The 18,671-nt window shown below is 35.1% G+C and overlaps 1 protein-coding gene across 4 annotated transcripts in view; it reads left to right on the forward strand.

The window, feature by feature from the left end:
* Positions 1 to 16,015, forward strand: part of LOC143222736 (transmembrane protein 45B-like) — a 33,077-nt gene extending 17,062 nt beyond the window's left edge. The window contains exons 1-3 of one of the 4 annotated variants that reach the window (XR_013012452.1): positions 5,410 to 5,702; positions 11,073 to 11,198; positions 11,714 to 16,015. Coding sequence is in view for 2 of the 4 variants with exons in the window: in XM_076449673.1 (XP_076305788.1) it covers positions 11,626 to 12,579 (954 nt within the window). In the remaining 2 variants the exon portion in view is untranslated. Of the gene's footprint in view, positions 1 to 5,394; positions 5,703 to 11,072 lie in introns of those variants that run through there. The other 3 variants (XR_013012449.1, XM_076449663.1, XM_076449673.1) reach the window with 3 other exon arrangements.
* Positions 16,016 to 18,671: the final 2,656 nt, after the last annotated feature.

Below are 18,671 nucleotides of genomic sequence, written 5' to 3' on the forward strand. Positions count from 1 at the left end.
TCACGATTTAGCAATATTTATAAAAAAAATCCGCATAGGAAAATTTTTTACAATTTTTTATATACTTAAATCAGTTACCGATCTCGCAATGTTTAAAATTTCATAAATTTGGCAAGCCTTTTCAATGTATACCGTATCATGGTAACTTACTAATTCACAGAGAAATGTTCGATTCAGTGTTTGCAACAATAATAAAAAAGCACGACATCGAATACAATGCCACACATTTAATTTGAAAAATGTTTGTTGTTACATAATTACTTTTGATGGTTTTTTCCAATTCCTATAACAACTTTGACGTCTAGGTGTTTTGTAGTTTGTTTGTTTGGTTATCGCTCAAAGCTACACGATGGCTATCTGCGCTAGCCAACCCGTATTTAGCAGTGTAAGACTAAAGGGCAGGCAGCTAATCATCACCACTCACTGCTACTCTTTTGCCAACGAATAGTGGTATTGACCATCACATTATAACGTTTCCACAACTGAAAAGACTAGCATGTTTGTTGTGACGAGAATTCGAACCCGTGATCCTCGGATTACGAGGCAAGTGTCTTAAATACCTGGTCGTGCCAGGTCATGTCTTGTAGTAGCAGCCTAAGATGGTTCTTAAAAACATGGTTAACGATATAGTTCGATCAAAAAGCTACAGAAATCCTCGGAATAATTTAAACTTAGAACTTAATGAACGAAAAGAGTCAATTAAGACCTGGTAGTGAGTAGTTAAAAGAGTTAGACTACAGTTTTAGCGTTTGGATGACAGTTTTTGCCGAGAGTTAGTGATTTAGGCTACTGTGTTAGCGTCTGAATGATGCTTTTGACTAAGATTAGTGAATTAGGCTACTATGTTAGTATTTAAACGATAATTTTGCCCGGAATCCAAGCCAAGTAGTACTTCAGCTCTCTAACTATAGCGTAAACAGGTCATGCAACCAAGTGAGAATAAACTTTAAGGTGATACAGTTATTCTACAATATGTAACCTGTTTCAAGTCCTGAAAGAAGTAGACTTTGATAAGTTGCTCTGTTGAATTATGTAATTTATAAAAATTTGTTTTTGCTGCTATGTAACTTGTCTTTGAGTTGTCTCTATCGAATTCTTTATACAGTTTATATTATCCATATTTACTTTACTTAGTTTCTAATTTGGTCAACTTTAGATTACAAAGAAATAAAGAAAAAACATAAAACACGTGCGAGTTTCTTGTCTACTGTAATCAGCGAATGAATCACAGAGTGGGCAGGAGTGAGAAAAACATAAACCAAACCGGTAACTTTTTATGAGAGACCTATCTCTAAGTCACCTCCTTGTCTTAAAGAAACTCGTAGACCTAACCTGAATGTTTACCATTTGTTTTAATTTCAAATTCACCAGACTTACCAACTGACGTAGAACAAACTGCTGGTATTACATTTTTGGATATCATTAATCTGTCATAGGAACTAAGAAACGCAATTTGTCATGAACGTATATTAACTAATTGATCTCACAAGAATTAGCTATAGGGCTGGAAACGATACTTAGTTACCTTTGTACTGGCGTAACGAGGTGGTTAGGACACTAGACTAGCACTCAACATCACCCACCGCCAACTCTGGCGCTACTCTTTTACTAACAAATAGTAGAATTGACCTTCATATCATAACACTCCCACGGCTGAAAAGACGAGCATGTTTACTGACGGAGATTCGAGCCCCCGACCCATAGGTTGCGAGTCGATTGTCCTAATCACCAGGCCAAGCCAGGCATAATAGATTAGAACATCCAACATGGAAAAATCACGTGCAATAAAAGTAATATAATAAGATTTATGAGACTAAAGGTAAAACAATGGAATAATTTTGTTTTTTTTTCACGTAATTCATTCTTCAACAACACTAGTCTGTCTGTCTTTGTTCTAGGCGATCCTACAACCCACAGGTAATAAGACAAGTGAGATTATTAAAGAGAGCGTTCCCAGAGCAAGCAGACATAATGGCATCCATAAGGCTTCAGCCGTTATGACGTTTCTGTACGACCATTCAATGTATTTAAAATGTTATGCCCAGCGGTAATTTAGCTGTTCACTGAGTAAATTGTAGTGACGCTCAGGGCGTTGTCTTTTGTTCCCCCCCCCCATCCCAGTTATTTCGATCATTTATTATGTAACCTTCTCGTTCAGATGCCACAGTGGTGTGTTCAATGTAACCCTGCGTATTCAGTCTACCCCCCTTACCACCTTGGAGGCTTTCGCGGTTCTCAGCATAGAATATAAAACACTATAAACGTGCGAACCCGTAAGATTTCCTCATGAAGAGAATGTGAATAGAACAGAACTAACGACAACAACGAATGAAACCATGATTGTTATATTTTTACCTCTGTAGATCTGATGAAAAAAAGAACATCAACAAATTATGTTTACTATTACAAATGTCAAATAGAGTTAGAGAGAATCAGGAGCAGCTGTAAGGGGTGGGAAGGGGAAAGCTGAAGCTACCTTAGCCTCCTTCTTCTGTACTCCCTGCACCAAACAAAAAAAAAATGGTTACTGCTAATACTAGTTTACTTTCTAAATATTACACTGTGTGTGCCCACAAGATGTAGAGTGTTATGTCCAGCACACTTCAGCACCCTCACCAGAAAGGGGCTGGAATCACCCCTGGGGAGGTTATATTCAGTTATATATTTATAAATCTGTTGTTTGTTTGTTTTGTTTTTTGAATTTTGCCCAAAGCTACTCGAGGGCTATCTGTACTAGCCGTTTTTAATTTAGCAGTGTAAGACTAGAGGGAAGGCAGCTAGTCATAACCACCCACCGCCAACTCTTGGGCTACTCTTTTACCAACGAATAGTGGGATTGACCGTCACATAATAACGCCCACACGGCTGAAAGGGCGAGCATGTTTGGTGCGACCGGGATGCGAACCCGCGACTCTCAGATTACGAGTCGTACGCCTTAACACGCTTGGCCATGCCGGGCCCAAATCTGTTCCTACTGATTCTCTCGATTTCGGACACAACAACTCAATGATACAGTGGTTGAAAAAATTTGGAGGCACATTAGCCAAGAAAAAAATTTGTCCTTTTAACTTTTGCATTAAGGTCACGTGTTCTTCCAACAAATAATTCAGAATCTTTAATTATTTTGATCTACTTATATGTGTGTTTGAATGAAGAAAATAATACATGTAAATGCGTGATTGTGTCTGTATAAAGAAATTCAAAAGCTGATTCAGGATCTGTTGGTTTACGATGAGCATGCGCATTTCATTATTTGTAAAAAGGTTTATTTATGTAAGAATATATTGTTTTTTTAAAGAGTAACTAGTGTTCGCAGAGTTCGTCTATTTTAGGATAAATATTTTAATTTTCATATGTTGCAATGTAAAAACAAAGAATTGCCCTAATCATTCTGGTTATGCTTAGCTTCTGATACCAATACGAAATTAATCAGATAATTTCGAATAGACATCGTTGTCTGATTACGTAAACAGTACGTTTTTCATGTTTCTTCCTTTTTTTTCAAGCTGTGACTCAGTTATTTTTTGTATCGAATGTTTTTGGCTGTGATTCTGATAGTCTAAGATAGTGCCAATACTGCTCAGGCCGTTTCATTTAACTTCTAAGTATAGCATGCTTCCACTGGGTACTCCATCTTCTCTATAAAGTCCGTAAGAATTCCAAAAATATCTTTATTGCATAACATTCTTATCCAGCAACCATCTTGCGATTGCGTAAGAACTTAGCGAGTAAGAGGAACAAATGTTAGTAATTTTATCCACTTGCAATCCTCAAGTTTGTTTGTTTTGTTGTTGTTGTTTTAATTTCACGCAAAGCTACACGAGGGCTGTCTGTGATATCCGTCCCTAATTTTACAATGTCATACTAGAGGGAAGGTAACATTTTTACTTCAAATGGATTTCTCGTCCTCAGTGTGATTTCCAGTGTATTTTATATGAATAATAAGTAAATTCACTAGCGTATCAGTTCTTTACACTAAGTGCCGTGAGTAGTATATAAACAAATCAAAAATTTTAGGTTTAACAATGTCATTTCCAAAGCAAAGTTTTTTCAGCAATTAGTTTGTTTGTTTTCTCAATTTCGCGCAAAGCTACACGAGGGCTATCCGCGCTAGGCGTCCCTAATTTAGCAGAGTAAGACTAGAGGGAAGGCAGCTATTCATCAGTATACACCGCCTACTTGCCGACAAATAGTGGGATTAACCGTAACTTTATAACACCCTCACGGCTAAAAGGGCCAGCATGTTTGGTGTGACGAAGATTTGAATCCGCGATCCTCAGATTACGAGTCGAACGCCTTAACTTGCTGGCCATGTCGGGTCCAATCCTCATGTACCTCGAAATGTTCTTCGGGTTTTTCTGTGTCAGTGGCAGTGTTCTGGGGTCATCAGTTTATATCCAGGTGCATCAACTACTATCTCAGTATCCATATAAAATTTCATCTACTGTAGATCCAATAATTCCCGATTTGCCACTCGTTGTCGATAAAAAGTGCTCCGCAATGTAGAGAGTGGGCGAGTAACGGTCAAATTACATTGTTCTTTTAGACGGTAGTTGCTCAAGAGTTGGCAATGGCTGTTGCTCATGAGCTGCCTTTCCTCTTGTCTATCAATTCAAAATTCGGGACAGACAAACGCATGCAGTCCTTGTGTAGCTTTGCAAGACAATTCTTAACAAACAAACATATACTTCAATGAAAGATGAAGTTTAAACTTTATTTGTAATTCTTCTTGTTTTACATATGTCCATCTGGAGTACTTGTGTGTTACATCATAAGTACTTTTCTGTATGTGTTACAATCCTGAAAGACAAAACAACGTTTTACTGCCTATGGGCTAAATATTGCAGTAGAGATTAAAATTTAAAAACAAATTGAGAACTAAAATCAACGTTCCAATTAACCACAACTGATTTTAGGAAATGGATCAAAATACACAATGGCTTCGTAATTCGCGTGTAATTTACACAACGCGAAACATACACGTGTGTTTACCCACACTCAGAAACAAATAAATAACCGTACGTGTATGTAAATACGTTCAAGATATATGCCAGATTGTTTCATAATGACACTTAGAATTATAATATCTGGTCTATAAACGTATTCGATCACATAGGCACGACTTAGAAAACGACTTTAAACTTCACTGTTTTTCTTGTTATTTTTTCTTCATCAGCACTAATCACAGTCATACAGCTACTATACTCGTAGGTTTTTGTTGTTAATCCCTTTTGCTGATGGACATACACACACACAAAGATTTTTCAAAATTGTTCATTATGATTAACCCTTTCGCACAATTATTATAAAACGTTTGGCTACGTAACTTGTGTTTTTGACGGTTAATATCTACGAGTTCCAAGAAGAAAGTACGAAAGAGTTAACGCCTATTTCTTCGAGCTTTCGAAACAGTCGTAGCCTGCGGGTCAGCCTTGCCCTATGTGTTAACCAACTGATACGATCAGACAAAACTAGCTCTCTCTTACGGCACCCAACCTACTTCCACTCGCCATTAAGATTCACCGTCTGACCCGTATTTCCTGCGTAAAACACGTTATTTTAAGCTAAAGAGAGGAGGTTTTGCGGTTCGAGTTAGTTGGATAAATTTCGTCGTCGTTGATTGTGCGTGGAGAGGCTTAACGTTCCCTTACGTACTTTGTACAACTTCCAGTGCACATAGTGATTACGACTGAATGGTTAAGGTAAGCTGTTATTCTGAGGCATTAGCTTCTAAAAACCTGTTGTTGTTTTAACAAAAATTAATTTACTTTCTTTTACGTGAGGTCGCCTCCTCTATTAAGTTTACGAATTTGTGTTAATACGTGACAATTGAAAAGAACTGTTCCTCAATACTTAAAGGAAGTTATTAACTTAGGACGCGATGCAATGTCTGAAGAAGGTGGCATTTATCATTGATAGTAGAGAGCAGTGGTTAGAGTCCTTCAGATTGTCCACGGCTAATCCATGATACAAGTCACAAAAAAATCACCACAATTCTTCCAAGCTGTTGTGTTTTTTTTTTTTTTTGTGATGGCAAGTAAAAGCGGGTGGGGAAAGATCGGTAAGTGGTCCGCAGGGTCTTTTGCCACGCCAAAGTGGTCTGCGGACGAAAAGGTTTGAGGACCAATGGCATAGAGGAACATCCTTTACGTAAGTTTCAATTAGAAATATGTTGGAGATGCTCTCGTCAGTATTCTTTAGCAGGAAACTAAAAGATCCAGTATATAGCTTATAAACAGCGTGACATATCCTGCTTGTTGTGCTTTTATATGAAAAATCTGTGGTATAACTGTTCATAAACAAGACAGATTCGCGTATGTAAAAAAACAAACAAACAAACAAACAAACAAAAAACACCACATAAAGGAAACCTGTAACACAGTGAATGTAAAGTAGCGGATATTTAAGATTGATACACTTTGTTGTTGTTTTTGATTTTTTGTTAAATACAGTACTAATATTTAATCAATAACACAGTAAGAATAGCAAGTTCTGTCGTATTTTAGGATCCTATTCGTGATTGGTCGAATTTTTAAATTCGTAATATTGCATATCGACAAATGTAAAAAGTATTAAGTTTTTGAATGAAAGTCACTAAACCCCACATTATAATCATTTTGACGTGTTTTAGATTTAATAAGAAGCTCCCATCCTTTATATCCTTTTAACCTTCTAAGGCACTATACATTACTATATTCATTGTACAGACTGTCAGGTAGGACCAAAGGTGTTTATTGTGTAGGTTTTATTGGGCAAGTGTGTTATTAAATCAAATCAAATGTTATCAAACCTAATGAGTGTGAACTCAGGGATTCAAAACTCGTAGCCAGTTGCTCTAAAACACTTTTCGATAATTGAGGACGTGAAGACATTATAAGAGTGATAGTAAGTCCCATTATTCGGTCAGAGAAGAGTAGCCCAAAATTTGGTGGTGAATGATAAACAAAAACACCCCATCCATCCACACACGCATAGCTTTTCTTGTTCAGTTGGGAAAATAACACTATTTAGTTGCATTACAAAGAAAACATTTCAGTTAAGAAGTCAGCATACAGAATTACCTACAAAAGTTGTAATGTTTTCAAACGAGACCTAAAACTCGAGCGCTTTCGAGTACTTGAATATTCTTCTTCGGGAAAATAGTGAACTATTGGGTATCGTTTGAAAAAAATAAAAAACAACAACATCGTGTTTCTTAGATTGGTTTCCTTCTTCTTCTGGTAGGGGGTTAGCCAAAAAACACCTATCTAATAAGCCCTACATCTTTCCTACGTAGCCATTTTACAGTCCATCCAAATGGATTTATCAAATGCTGGTTATGGACGCAATCTCTACAATGAGAGTATTAATGGTGTTATTCTGAAAGATGTGGAGATTCATATATCCGCTAATTCATGTTCATATCATGCTTCCACAACCAACATGTACGTTACTTTTCTTTATGGAATTAAGGGTGAAACCTGGTTCCTTATCTTTTATAAATAACTATAGGCGTGTTACCTGGCTGTAGGATGAATCATGATTAACTTTCGTAAAATAAATATCGTTTAACATGTTTCAGTTGTCTGGAATATTTTTAATGGCTTTTCAAGCGAGTGTTTAATGCTTTGCTTTGAGTAGAATGCGTAAAACTAGACACCTGAAATACAGTATAGCTTTGTGAAATATGTTTCGAATCTTCAGTGTACTGACGTAGCGTATGAATGCGGCTGCTAATATATAAATCAGTCTCGGAGCAGGTACTCTACGATTGTTCTGAGCTAGAATCAGCGAATACTATTTGAGCTGTAAATTATGTTTTCACAGGTGTCAAAGCAATTGTGCCATTGGCTTGAAAGACGTTCCATATTATGCTAATGATAATTTGAAACACTTGTAACAAACCAAACTTACAACAACTTGTAGTTTGAAGGCTTCCATTTTTCCAATTTCTTCTCACTTAAATGAAACGTACGTTTTTTCTGCGGCATAAGCGTTTTTAGTAAAGAACGTGAAGCATTTTTAACTTCACAACAAAATTGAGTTGGACAATTATGCACAGCTTAGATGTATTTCTACCGTGAAAACACCCTGATAGGACTAGGTTTCAATAAATTCGCGCAACGTTATGACCATTAAATAAGTAATAACGTCAATTATAAAATAATTTATATAGTTTCAAGCTACTTTGTGTTTTCTTACCTACAGCCTTTATGTAAACTTGTTTGAAGCTAAAATGAGTTAATATTTGGTAATTACTTCCTGAATGGCTCATTATACAACATGTGAGACCCCAAGATTTAGGCATAGTTCTCTCTAGTTTAGAACTGTTGACAAGAGAGATGGCACCTGCCACCTGCATGGCTACTCTTGCCGAATAGTTGGATTAGCCTCCACTTGTATAACCTGCCAACAGCTTAAAGTATGGAGCATGCTCAGTAATTTGAATTTATATTAAAATTAATAGTAATAAATCGGAATAGGACATTAACAAAGAGTTTGAAGTTATAAGCTGATGATACTCAGGATGGTTGACTACCCTATAAATATATATATATATATATTGTTCCAGGTTCTGAACTGCCTTTGAAAACATTTACATCACCATCAGTCATGCGCAATGTCGTGGCCATTATCACGCACTAATACCCAACTTTGTAGTTACCACTGCAATAAACTTCTCCAAAGGAAAGAAAAGTCAATTTTAGATCACATATATTGGCAACTCTTTCGCGCTTACCCTCTACTGTGTATGAAAGTTTCAAATGTTACTTTTTAACAAACCAAAGGCACAAAAAACCCTTTGGAAGTGCAATGGAAGACTTCTCAAGTATAAGGTTGAATAAAATTACTGTGATTCCGGTTTTGTTTTGGCTTTTTTGTTTGCAAAAAGATAGTGATGACAAGTTACTGCTGGAAGCTTACGAGCCCTTGGGATGTGGACTTTCGTCAACATCAAAGCCTCTTTTATTATTTTGAATTTGTTTCATGATTAACAAAAAGGTCGGTGCACCGTGATTCGAATCCTTACGTCTTATATTTATTTGTGTAAGTTTGTGGTCGTACAAACATTAACAAAAGAAGAAAACTTTAATTGTATACGTTTTTCGTAATATTTCCCGCCATCTGGAAGATCCTTATAAAAATAACTATGCTTATTAAAAGATATGGTTTATTTTGCTATGAATGTTTAGTATAAGCACCTTGAGTTCCCACGCTGTTAGATTAATTCATTTAGAGTTTATGCCCTCTTTCCTCTGAAACAAAGAGAGAACATTTTTAATGATACCAAGGTTCGTTTGAATTAAGTAGCTGGAGAAATTGATTCCATTGCACTTCTTCAGTCATGATCTGCAGCCGTGATGAAATTAGTGGATTGTGATTACTTTGTCAATCTAAAGATTTTGAACCGTATACCCATTAACTGAATGGGCTGAAAAACGACTTCTTATGTTTTCAAAATGGCGTCCCTTCAAGGGTGTGACTCTTTTAGAAGCACCTTATGCTGTTCTATAGGAATAAAAAAATGCAATGTACTGATGTTGGGTGGCCCCTCTTCTTTTGCAATAAATGTACTCCTGTGGTTTGGTTCCTTTCATCTATAGTGAATGTATTCGTATGGTTTGGCTCCGATACTTTCAGGGGCGATTTTTTAAATTATTATTTGCACAGAATTTTTATGCATTAAATAGAATACTCCGTGTTTTTACGTTTGAAAGTAATAAAGCACGCTCGAGCTTTATAGTTCTGTTAGAAATGGACGTTGAATACCTTTATAATGGATCCTTAAGACATAATCTTTCAAAGTTATTGTTTAGTTTGTTAGTGATGTCTCAAGAGGGTAATAAAAGGAAAAACGTACCTTTGACAAACTAATATTTTCTCTATTGTGATTTGTTAATAAACTGTAAGCAGTTGTACAATTGAACTGTATTTCACTATAAAAATATTGTATCGGTTCTTCTGGTTACTGTCTGGCACCAAAATGTGAATACCCACATTAAACCTAAGCTTGATTTGTAAATTTTCTGTTCCAACTACTAATTCAGACGTTTTTGTTTATAGAATCCCAAATTTGTTCGACAGGTGTCGGTTAGTGCTTCCACCTTATATACATAAAATCTTAACCTAAGCCTATCTGTTTAAATATAAGCTTATTTTTTAAGACTCGTTTATGCGAAATAATAGTACCAAACCTGAAACCTTAACAAGTAGAAGTACCTCTACTAATGAAGTAGTTAATACACGAGGTCAAACCAGTTCTACGCCTGTTTGGTAGTTGTACTATCACAGTTCTATTACTCGTTCTATTTAGGGGGAAATGATGCATGAATGGGAAACATAAGCCCGCCAGCTCTTGAGTTATTTATGTTTCTGAAAAGGAAACAATCAATGAAAATGTTGATCAAATAGTCAGTTATTCTTTAGAATTTTGAAGGGTATCTATTATGTATATAACATTATTGGTAATAAAGACTATGACTTGAATTACATTAGTTTCAAATTAAGTACAGATAGACAAACAAAATGCAAGGATCTCATGCCAAGCTTCACAACGTACTTTAACTGATAGAAATTTCAGAACTATATAGTGCTTTATTACAGTATTGTGAATTCACATGGCTTGCCATTAATTAACAAAATAATAAAATATACTGCTATGAAAATTTGATATTTTTATTTCATTGTTTAACCTTCTCGCTTCTAGAGATCTATTGATGTATGTGGTATTTTGATTTTTTCATACACTGTTTATTGTTTTGTTTGTCAGTATCCGAGATTTTTGACTTGGTTTGTGTTGCTAAAATAGAATGTTTAATTATCAATCTTAAAAAATCTAATTAATTGTTCATCAGTAACGACAATTATTTCATTTCACTTTTGAAATTACTGATAGTAGAGAATAGATTTATGGTTTTTCTAAGATGTGTTTTTATGTTTTTTATCCTGTTCTTTGCCATAAAAATGCCAGAACCTTATACAAGAAACTAATCATCCATTTCTTTAAGTGATACCTAGAGGCAAGGCAATTTCACAGTTTTTTCTTCTTTTTTTTTTCATCAACTGATGTTAGCATTTCTTCTTTCTCACAGAATTTATGACCAAAGGAACCCCACCAGGTGGCGCCCCCCGCTGGGCAGACTTGCTATGAAATTCGTTAGAACAGCTTTACCACGAAGAAGACCGCACCCCTAGAGGCCTTTTCATCCATACATATAGTAAAATTAAATCTCTATGTTTTATGTGTGACGTTATTAACCTTAGGAAATTTTCGACAGGAGGTTGTAAAAACTTGTAAACCCCTTTATCAAAGGACTTTTTTAACTTATTGAAAAACTGATCAAGTTACAAAACGTCTATCAAAGGAGTAACATTTCACTGTAAAATGGGTTTGAAATATATCGTCTATGTACTCCAGAAAATGTAAAATAGAACTAAGAAGAACATTTCCATAGAATAAAAAAAAAGAGTTTAAAAAATCAAATGTATGACACAACTTTTGATAGAGTGACCGTTTACTAGGGCTTGTTTTGAAAGATTTACTGCAAGAAATTATAAAAAGAAAAGCAAAACTGTAAGGAGTGTAAAGCGGTTGATTTTAGTAAATAAGTTTTTAATTTTGAAAGATTTATATCCTTAAAAGCAATGCAACAATTTCTCGATTATATATTTTTAGGGTCATTTTTTATTTTATTTGCCCTCTACTGGATTCTAAAACTTGCCCTGGTTTTAGAAGACCGACGACAAAAAGGAATTCGAGTTCGTAGGTGGAAGTTTGGGTATCGAGCTGAGTTGAGAGAGCAACAAACTCCTTCTTCTTCCAGTAAAGTCCAGACCGAAACTAAAGAACCAAAAGGATGCAAATTGCACATCGTCTGCCCACACCACCGTCGTTGGCCACTACCAGGAATTCTGAAGATCTCTTGTGGTATCATCGGATTTGCAGGAGAAATATGCGCTGCCTTTCCAAAGGGGATATTCAAATATGTAGAAGATATTCAACTCGCTTCTGTGTATGGCATGCTTATTTTATCTGGAGTAGTAGATATTTTATACCATTGGAACATTCTCTTTCCCAAAGGAACCAGTAACTTTGTGCTTGCTCTCACTTTTGGAGTCGAAACTTTACAGTTCCTAGATGCAGAGAACAAAACACACCTGGAAAAGGAGATGCAACATCTGTTGATCTGGACCGTATTGATGTGTGTTTTCTCCACTCTTGCAGAAATGCGTTTTTCTTTGAACCTTCCCTTAAAATTTGCACGGTCGTATTTCGTTTTACTGCAGGGATTCTGGCTACTTCAAATGGGATTCTTTCACAACAGTATAGCTTCTAATATTCCTGGCTTGTCTCAGTTCATTTCGAATATAAATAAATCGGGTTTTGTTCTCTCATGGGTATCGTTGATCCTTTCCTGGCATGTGGTAGGCACGTTTGTATTAACGTCTATTCTTGCCGCTGTAGCTGTGCTTATCAAACGTAAAAGCAAGTGCTGCTGGCGCTCTACTAGTACGTGGGGTAATGGTGGATCTGAAGAAGTAGAAGCGACTCCTAGTGTTCCAGATGATTGGGAAGAAAGAGAACCACTTCGTCCTTGAATGCTAACAAGAAAAAAACGAAAACCATGTAATTTTAAAATTTGTGGCAAATGTTACAGTTTTTAATTGTGAGTATTTCTAAAGCTTATGCAACCACTCCGTAGGTGTAAGGTAGATTTTACGTCAAAAGAAAATGCTAACTTTGGCATGATTACCTGGTTTACTTTAACTCTGCACATTAGTTTATTTCTCGGACATTAGATTTAATCCTTTTACCTTTCGAGTGTTTGAGGACCGTCAAACACACGAACAATAACTAACCACGCGGTCACTATTAAATCACTCTCGCTTCCTTGCAGTGTATTAATATGATGTTTTATGTACCGTCATAGTATAATATTGAAACTTGTATTCGTTTCCAATATATGATAACAAACAATGACTTTTTAACAGAAATCTCAATAAATGTATACCTCTGAGCATATTTAATATTATTAACATGAAGCTTTATATATATTTATAAACATATATTTTTCTTAAATATCATAAACTTTCCATTTGATTAATAATGTTTAACTGAAATAATCAAGACTTGTCTAGATATTTCTGTCGTATAAAATAGATGTCCGGAAGTGTAATGGTTTGCATTTTTTTCTTTGTGATCAAAATCTGGGTAAATACCTATCGTTTGCATTTGCAACCTGAATAGCACTAAATGACCAAGCCAGTGGCCCCAAAGCTCAGGCTTATTCGTGCCTAATTTATAAATTTGGGCTACAGGGAGAACACCCGTCACTTACACAATTATCTCAACCGAACATCAGAACTGACTGTCACTCTTAATATATTCTCACATCCAAAAGTTCAAAGCATGTTCAGCGGCATACTGCGCGCTCGAACCTTAGACCTTTTGATCATCAGCTAAACATGTCGAAGAGTAGATCATGCCCAGTCCTCGTATTTATATTCACGTCGAATTCCTTGCTCTGCTATTGTATCGTTGCTGAAGGTTAAGGAAATGATCATGATACCAATTGCCCAGACAGCACGTTAAAACGGCATTTCATATTAAAAAGAACATTGATATACAGTATGACAAGAGAAAGGAAAGAAAACATTCGGTAAGACGTAAGCCTTCGCTTAAAGGGTCTAGTCTTATGCACAATCCTTGGTAGTATTTCACTGAGTAAACAATTTGAGGTCGTTAACCGTTAAGTAGAACTCTGAAACGTCTCTATCTCTTTGATATGTAAGTTGCAAATAAGACTATATACACATCAAATATATGTATAAAATATCTGCTACAATAGTAACGATAACAACCTCTACGCCTTCAGTAGCACAGCGGTATGTCTACGGAGTTACAACGCTAGAAACCGGGTTTCGATACCCGAGGTGTGCAGAGCACAGATAAATTACCCTTTGTGCTTAACTATAAACAAACGCAATATACAAAGCAACTTGTACTTATATACACTGAAAAGAATAGTTATATAATAAACTCGCGCTTTAATAAGCAAAACATTGTTCCAGATGAGTAAACCGCGAAAGGAGTATTTTAGAGGGTATAACTGCAGTAACATCACACAAACAGCGTTGGAGACAGCCCATCTATTCAACTGCCCCTCAACTTGCGGGGTCAAACCAGTATACAAACAACAGAGGATCACATTAGGGACGTAACTATAAGCTGAAGTCCGTTGTGTCAAAAATCTAACTGCATATTTACCATATGCGGCTAGATATAACCATAATGCTTACAATTTCTCCTTGATATCAATTATAGATTACAGTTAGAATTATAGTGTAATATTACTGTAACTATGCTGCTGATTACAAGAAACTATACCAATCTCGGATGTAACTTATTTCTTCTAAGGGCTAAAGGTAGAACGGAAGAGTTTATATTGTAATGCATACTTGTTGAATTTTTCCTATGTAACAGAAATAACTGTGTCTGCGAATACACATATTTTTTTAGTCCATATTGAAATGTAACGGCGGAACGTCGACTTAAACACTAGTTATGTGGAGTAATGTGTACATAGTGTATGTGTGTGTATATATGCGTGGGAGTGTTGCTTAAATATCGTGTCAAAAAGGTCTCAAATATTAATTGAAAGAAAAAGTGTATCAAATACCTTTTCCCCTCTCCCCAGGTATACAAGTGTTTTAACGAATGTAAAAATGTATATCATTTGTTAAAGAATTAAGAATTTGAATAATTAAGGAAAAAATATCTAAAATGAATCAATTTATTCACGGTGTTATGTTGTGTTAATGATAAGCTGTGATATTTGTTGTTGTTTGAACTGGACTTTTGGAAAGATAAGAAATTAGTTTCTTTAGTATCATATTGCTTAACTCTTAACCATTCAAAATGTATGTAAAAAAAAAGTCATTCCCTGGTGGATCTGTGACAAATGTCAAATTTTACAATGCTGAAATTCAGGATTTTATTCCTGCGGTGGGCACAGCGCAGATATAGAAGTATTTCATGTACGTAGATAACAAGAAACAAAATAAAAACAATGTATAAAATAAAACAAAACACGTGTTCACATATTACTGTATATACTTTCACTTAGAGGCTATTATTCATAATATTAATTAATGTACTTTCCTTCTGTTGATACTGAGGTCACTTGACTACCTCAAGAAAGATCAAGCTAAGATCAAGTAAACCAGCTTCCTGATTCTTCATTCTTTTGTAGATGTGGCAGATTAATAAAAATAATAATCAATAACATATGGTGAAAGAATAAATAAGTAATACAATGTTAAAAACCCTTACCTTAATTCAGTTGTGTTTTAATACAAATAAAACGCTGATGAATAATATTATACTTCCCGTATTCAATCCAGTTCTCACAGTAACATTTGTTGACTAGTTGCTATCATAATTTGTATCTCAACCATTATTGTATTTTTCATATTCCAGCCAATCTGATGAGCTCTGGCATTAAGCGAATGGCTTCGCCGACACATGATATATTTTACAAATACCATAACTGACTTATTCCTACACACTCTTTTTTACTCTCATTCATAAGTTCTTGTTAATGATAATTGCTCGAGAAGCTTTTGCAACTATTTTGTTTCAAATTATCAATGTGTTTAACATTGTCTTTAAAATAGTACGATAATAAGGTTTGGATACATTTTTATAATATCGAGTCATATAGCGTATTTTAAAAGATATCTTAAAATAAGATGACACATGTAATTTGTTATTTTGAAGGTTTTACCAATCACATGATTAATGATTAATTTTCTTTGATTTCTTATAGCCTTTTGATGTAGTAATTCTCGCATATTTCTATGTCAAATCTTGTGCCTTCAATTTATGTCATTGTATGACAATGTAACGGTAAAAAAGGTATTCTAACTGTATTAGTGCCACCATTAATATTAACAAGAAAGAAAGAGATGTCACGTGAAAAATGAGATATTTGCATTCTAAGAAAAATAAATAAAAATAGTATTTTTTGAAACATATCTGTTTTCTTACTTTATGGCCCGGCATGGCCAAGCGTGTTAAGGTGTGCGACTCGTAATCTGAGGGTCGCGGGTTCGCATCCCCATCGCGTCAAACATGCTCGCCCTTTCAGCCGTGGCGACGTTATAATGTGACGGTCAATCCCACTATTCGTTGGTAAAAGAGTAGCCCAAGAGTTGGCGGTGGGTGATGATGACTAGCTGCCTTTCCTCTAGTCTTACACTGCTAAATTAGGGACGGCTAGCACAGATAGCTCTCGAGTAGCTTTGTGCGAAATTCAAAAAAAACAAACAAACAATTCTTACTTTATTTACTGTTGCTTTTAATGAAATTGAGGGAACGTAATTCCATTGATTTAGAATGCCAAGTAAGTGATAAGTTTGTTTGTTACCCTTGGACTACTCTTTTCCCAACGAATAGTGGGATTGACCGTCATATTATAACGCCCCCACGGCTGAAAGGGCGAGCATATTTGGCGCGACAGGGATGCGAACCCGCGACCCTTAGATTACGAGTCGCACGCCTTAACACGCTTGGCCATGCCGGGGCTAGTGATAAGTAATAGATATAGTAAATACATATAAAACAATTATGTTATCCAGTATTATACTCACAGTGAGGTATATATAACAGATGCGGATAGTTTGGTAGCTGGTGTCTGAAAAACAGACAACCAGCTTTATAGATTCGATGCTCAATAACTCTCTTAATAATCTACTCAAAGTAAATCTTGTCTCACAAATGTGCTGCTAATCTGATGATTTATTATGCGCGAATAACCTGCGTGAAAGTTCCCGACAATGAAGTACTTGATGTAAACAAAACTTTAAAGTTTTCAATCATTGCAATTATTGTATGTTTGTTTTCGAATAATCTCGTATAGGTACACAAGGACTATTCGCAATAGCCATCCCTAATTTTAAACTGATATAGATTAGAAGGAAGGCAGTATATCATAACACTTACCGACAATTCCGGAGTTACTCTTGTCTGACAGAATAGCGGGTTTGATCTTTACCGTTGTAACTCACATACGACCCTAAAGTATAGAGCGATTTATTGAAATACTTGAAAATTATAATAACTCTACCTTCGTTAGTTATACATCTATATATATTTTATATTTATTAGAATCTTCTGAATAAAGATAATTAAAGCAACCAAAATAATTTTAAAAAATAACTTACTGGTTAATAAAAACACTACTTTTTAACAAACCTAACAGAGACACTTAATATAATAAACTAACACAGCGTAAAAATTAAACATATTGATTAGAATATAAAGAATCATCACTTGGATACCTAGCTTTCAACGATATTGTCGGCCGTAGCCCCAGTAATGTTTGAAATGGCTCACAAATATCAGCGAAATCCATCTGTTTTAAAAGGTAATGAAATTTATGTCAAAGCCATAAATATTCACTAATAATTATTTTAAAAAATCACTTGGATACAATTTCATGACAACGAATCATAGCCTTTCTTAAAGTATCAAAATTACTTTTTTTATGAAAGCGACTTAAAAACACTTTAAATTCTAGATAAATTTTAATATTTATCATTGATAATCAAATATATATTAAACCATAAAAACAATAACGTGGAAATAAATGCGAAAAATGTGCAGACAAATTTATTTCTTGTAATGACACAGTTTTATGACGTAGAGGCTGATAAATCAAACTACCTTATAAGGTTGTGGATAAAAATCCCAAGGAAATTAAATATATTTTAAACACTTTACATTAACTGAACTAGTTACACAGCTCTACAAATTTCAACTGCATATAAGTTGTTTTGGTTTTAATAACGGATTTTCAATAATTCAGCGACATATAATTCAAAAATAATATTTTCTTTTACTTTCACGTAAACATTTTTACAAGTTGGAAAGAAAAACTTACTTGGATTAAATTATTATTTCGTTTACCACAATGAACATTTTTTTTTATTATTATGTTTGTGAACAAAAATACAAACCAACTAAAAAAGGAGGAAGAACATTGATATTAAACGAATAGGAATCCTCATTCATATCGGCTTTTAAAATGAAATCTACGTCTTTTAATCACGAAACTACGCGTTGTGGTTCTTCTTTTATGCACTTGCGTTATGACATTTTGTGAAAAATCTGTACGCGGTGGAGAGAAGTGGATATTATTTTCGGATTCAGCGTACAGGACTTTACAGTAGATTATTGAATAATTTCAAGACAGTAAAACCATCTTGTGTTATAACTGTAAACCTTTCAAATTCGATTGTACTTGCACAGTTTATTTACTTCTCGTTGCTCTATAAATGGTTTTATACGTCATACTGTTCCACATATTTTCTCCAGAACTTTATTCATTCATCGTTTAGATACGTCTTCTCATACACTACATACTGCTTCTCAATGTGGAGAGCTTGAGGACTTGCCACAATAAATTCAAGATTTGATTCCTGCAGTGAGCACATTGGAGGTAATTAGCCAATTATGCAGCTTTGTGCAGGAAACAAAAACAAACTACACGGACTCACATACTTTAGGCATTAATGAGATTGTGGAGTAAGAACATTTCAAATTTCCAGATTTCGTATTAATGACTCCTTAAACCTTATTAAACGCAGAAGATTCCCCGCCACACCAAACATGATCGCCCTTTCAGCCG

Source organism: Tachypleus tridentatus, chromosome 1 (genome assembly GCF_004210375.1).
Source record: "Tachypleus tridentatus isolate NWPU-2018 chromosome 1, ASM421037v1, whole genome shotgun sequence".
Classification (NCBI taxonomy): domain Eukaryota; kingdom Metazoa; phylum Arthropoda; class Merostomata; order Xiphosura; family Limulidae; genus Tachypleus; species Tachypleus tridentatus.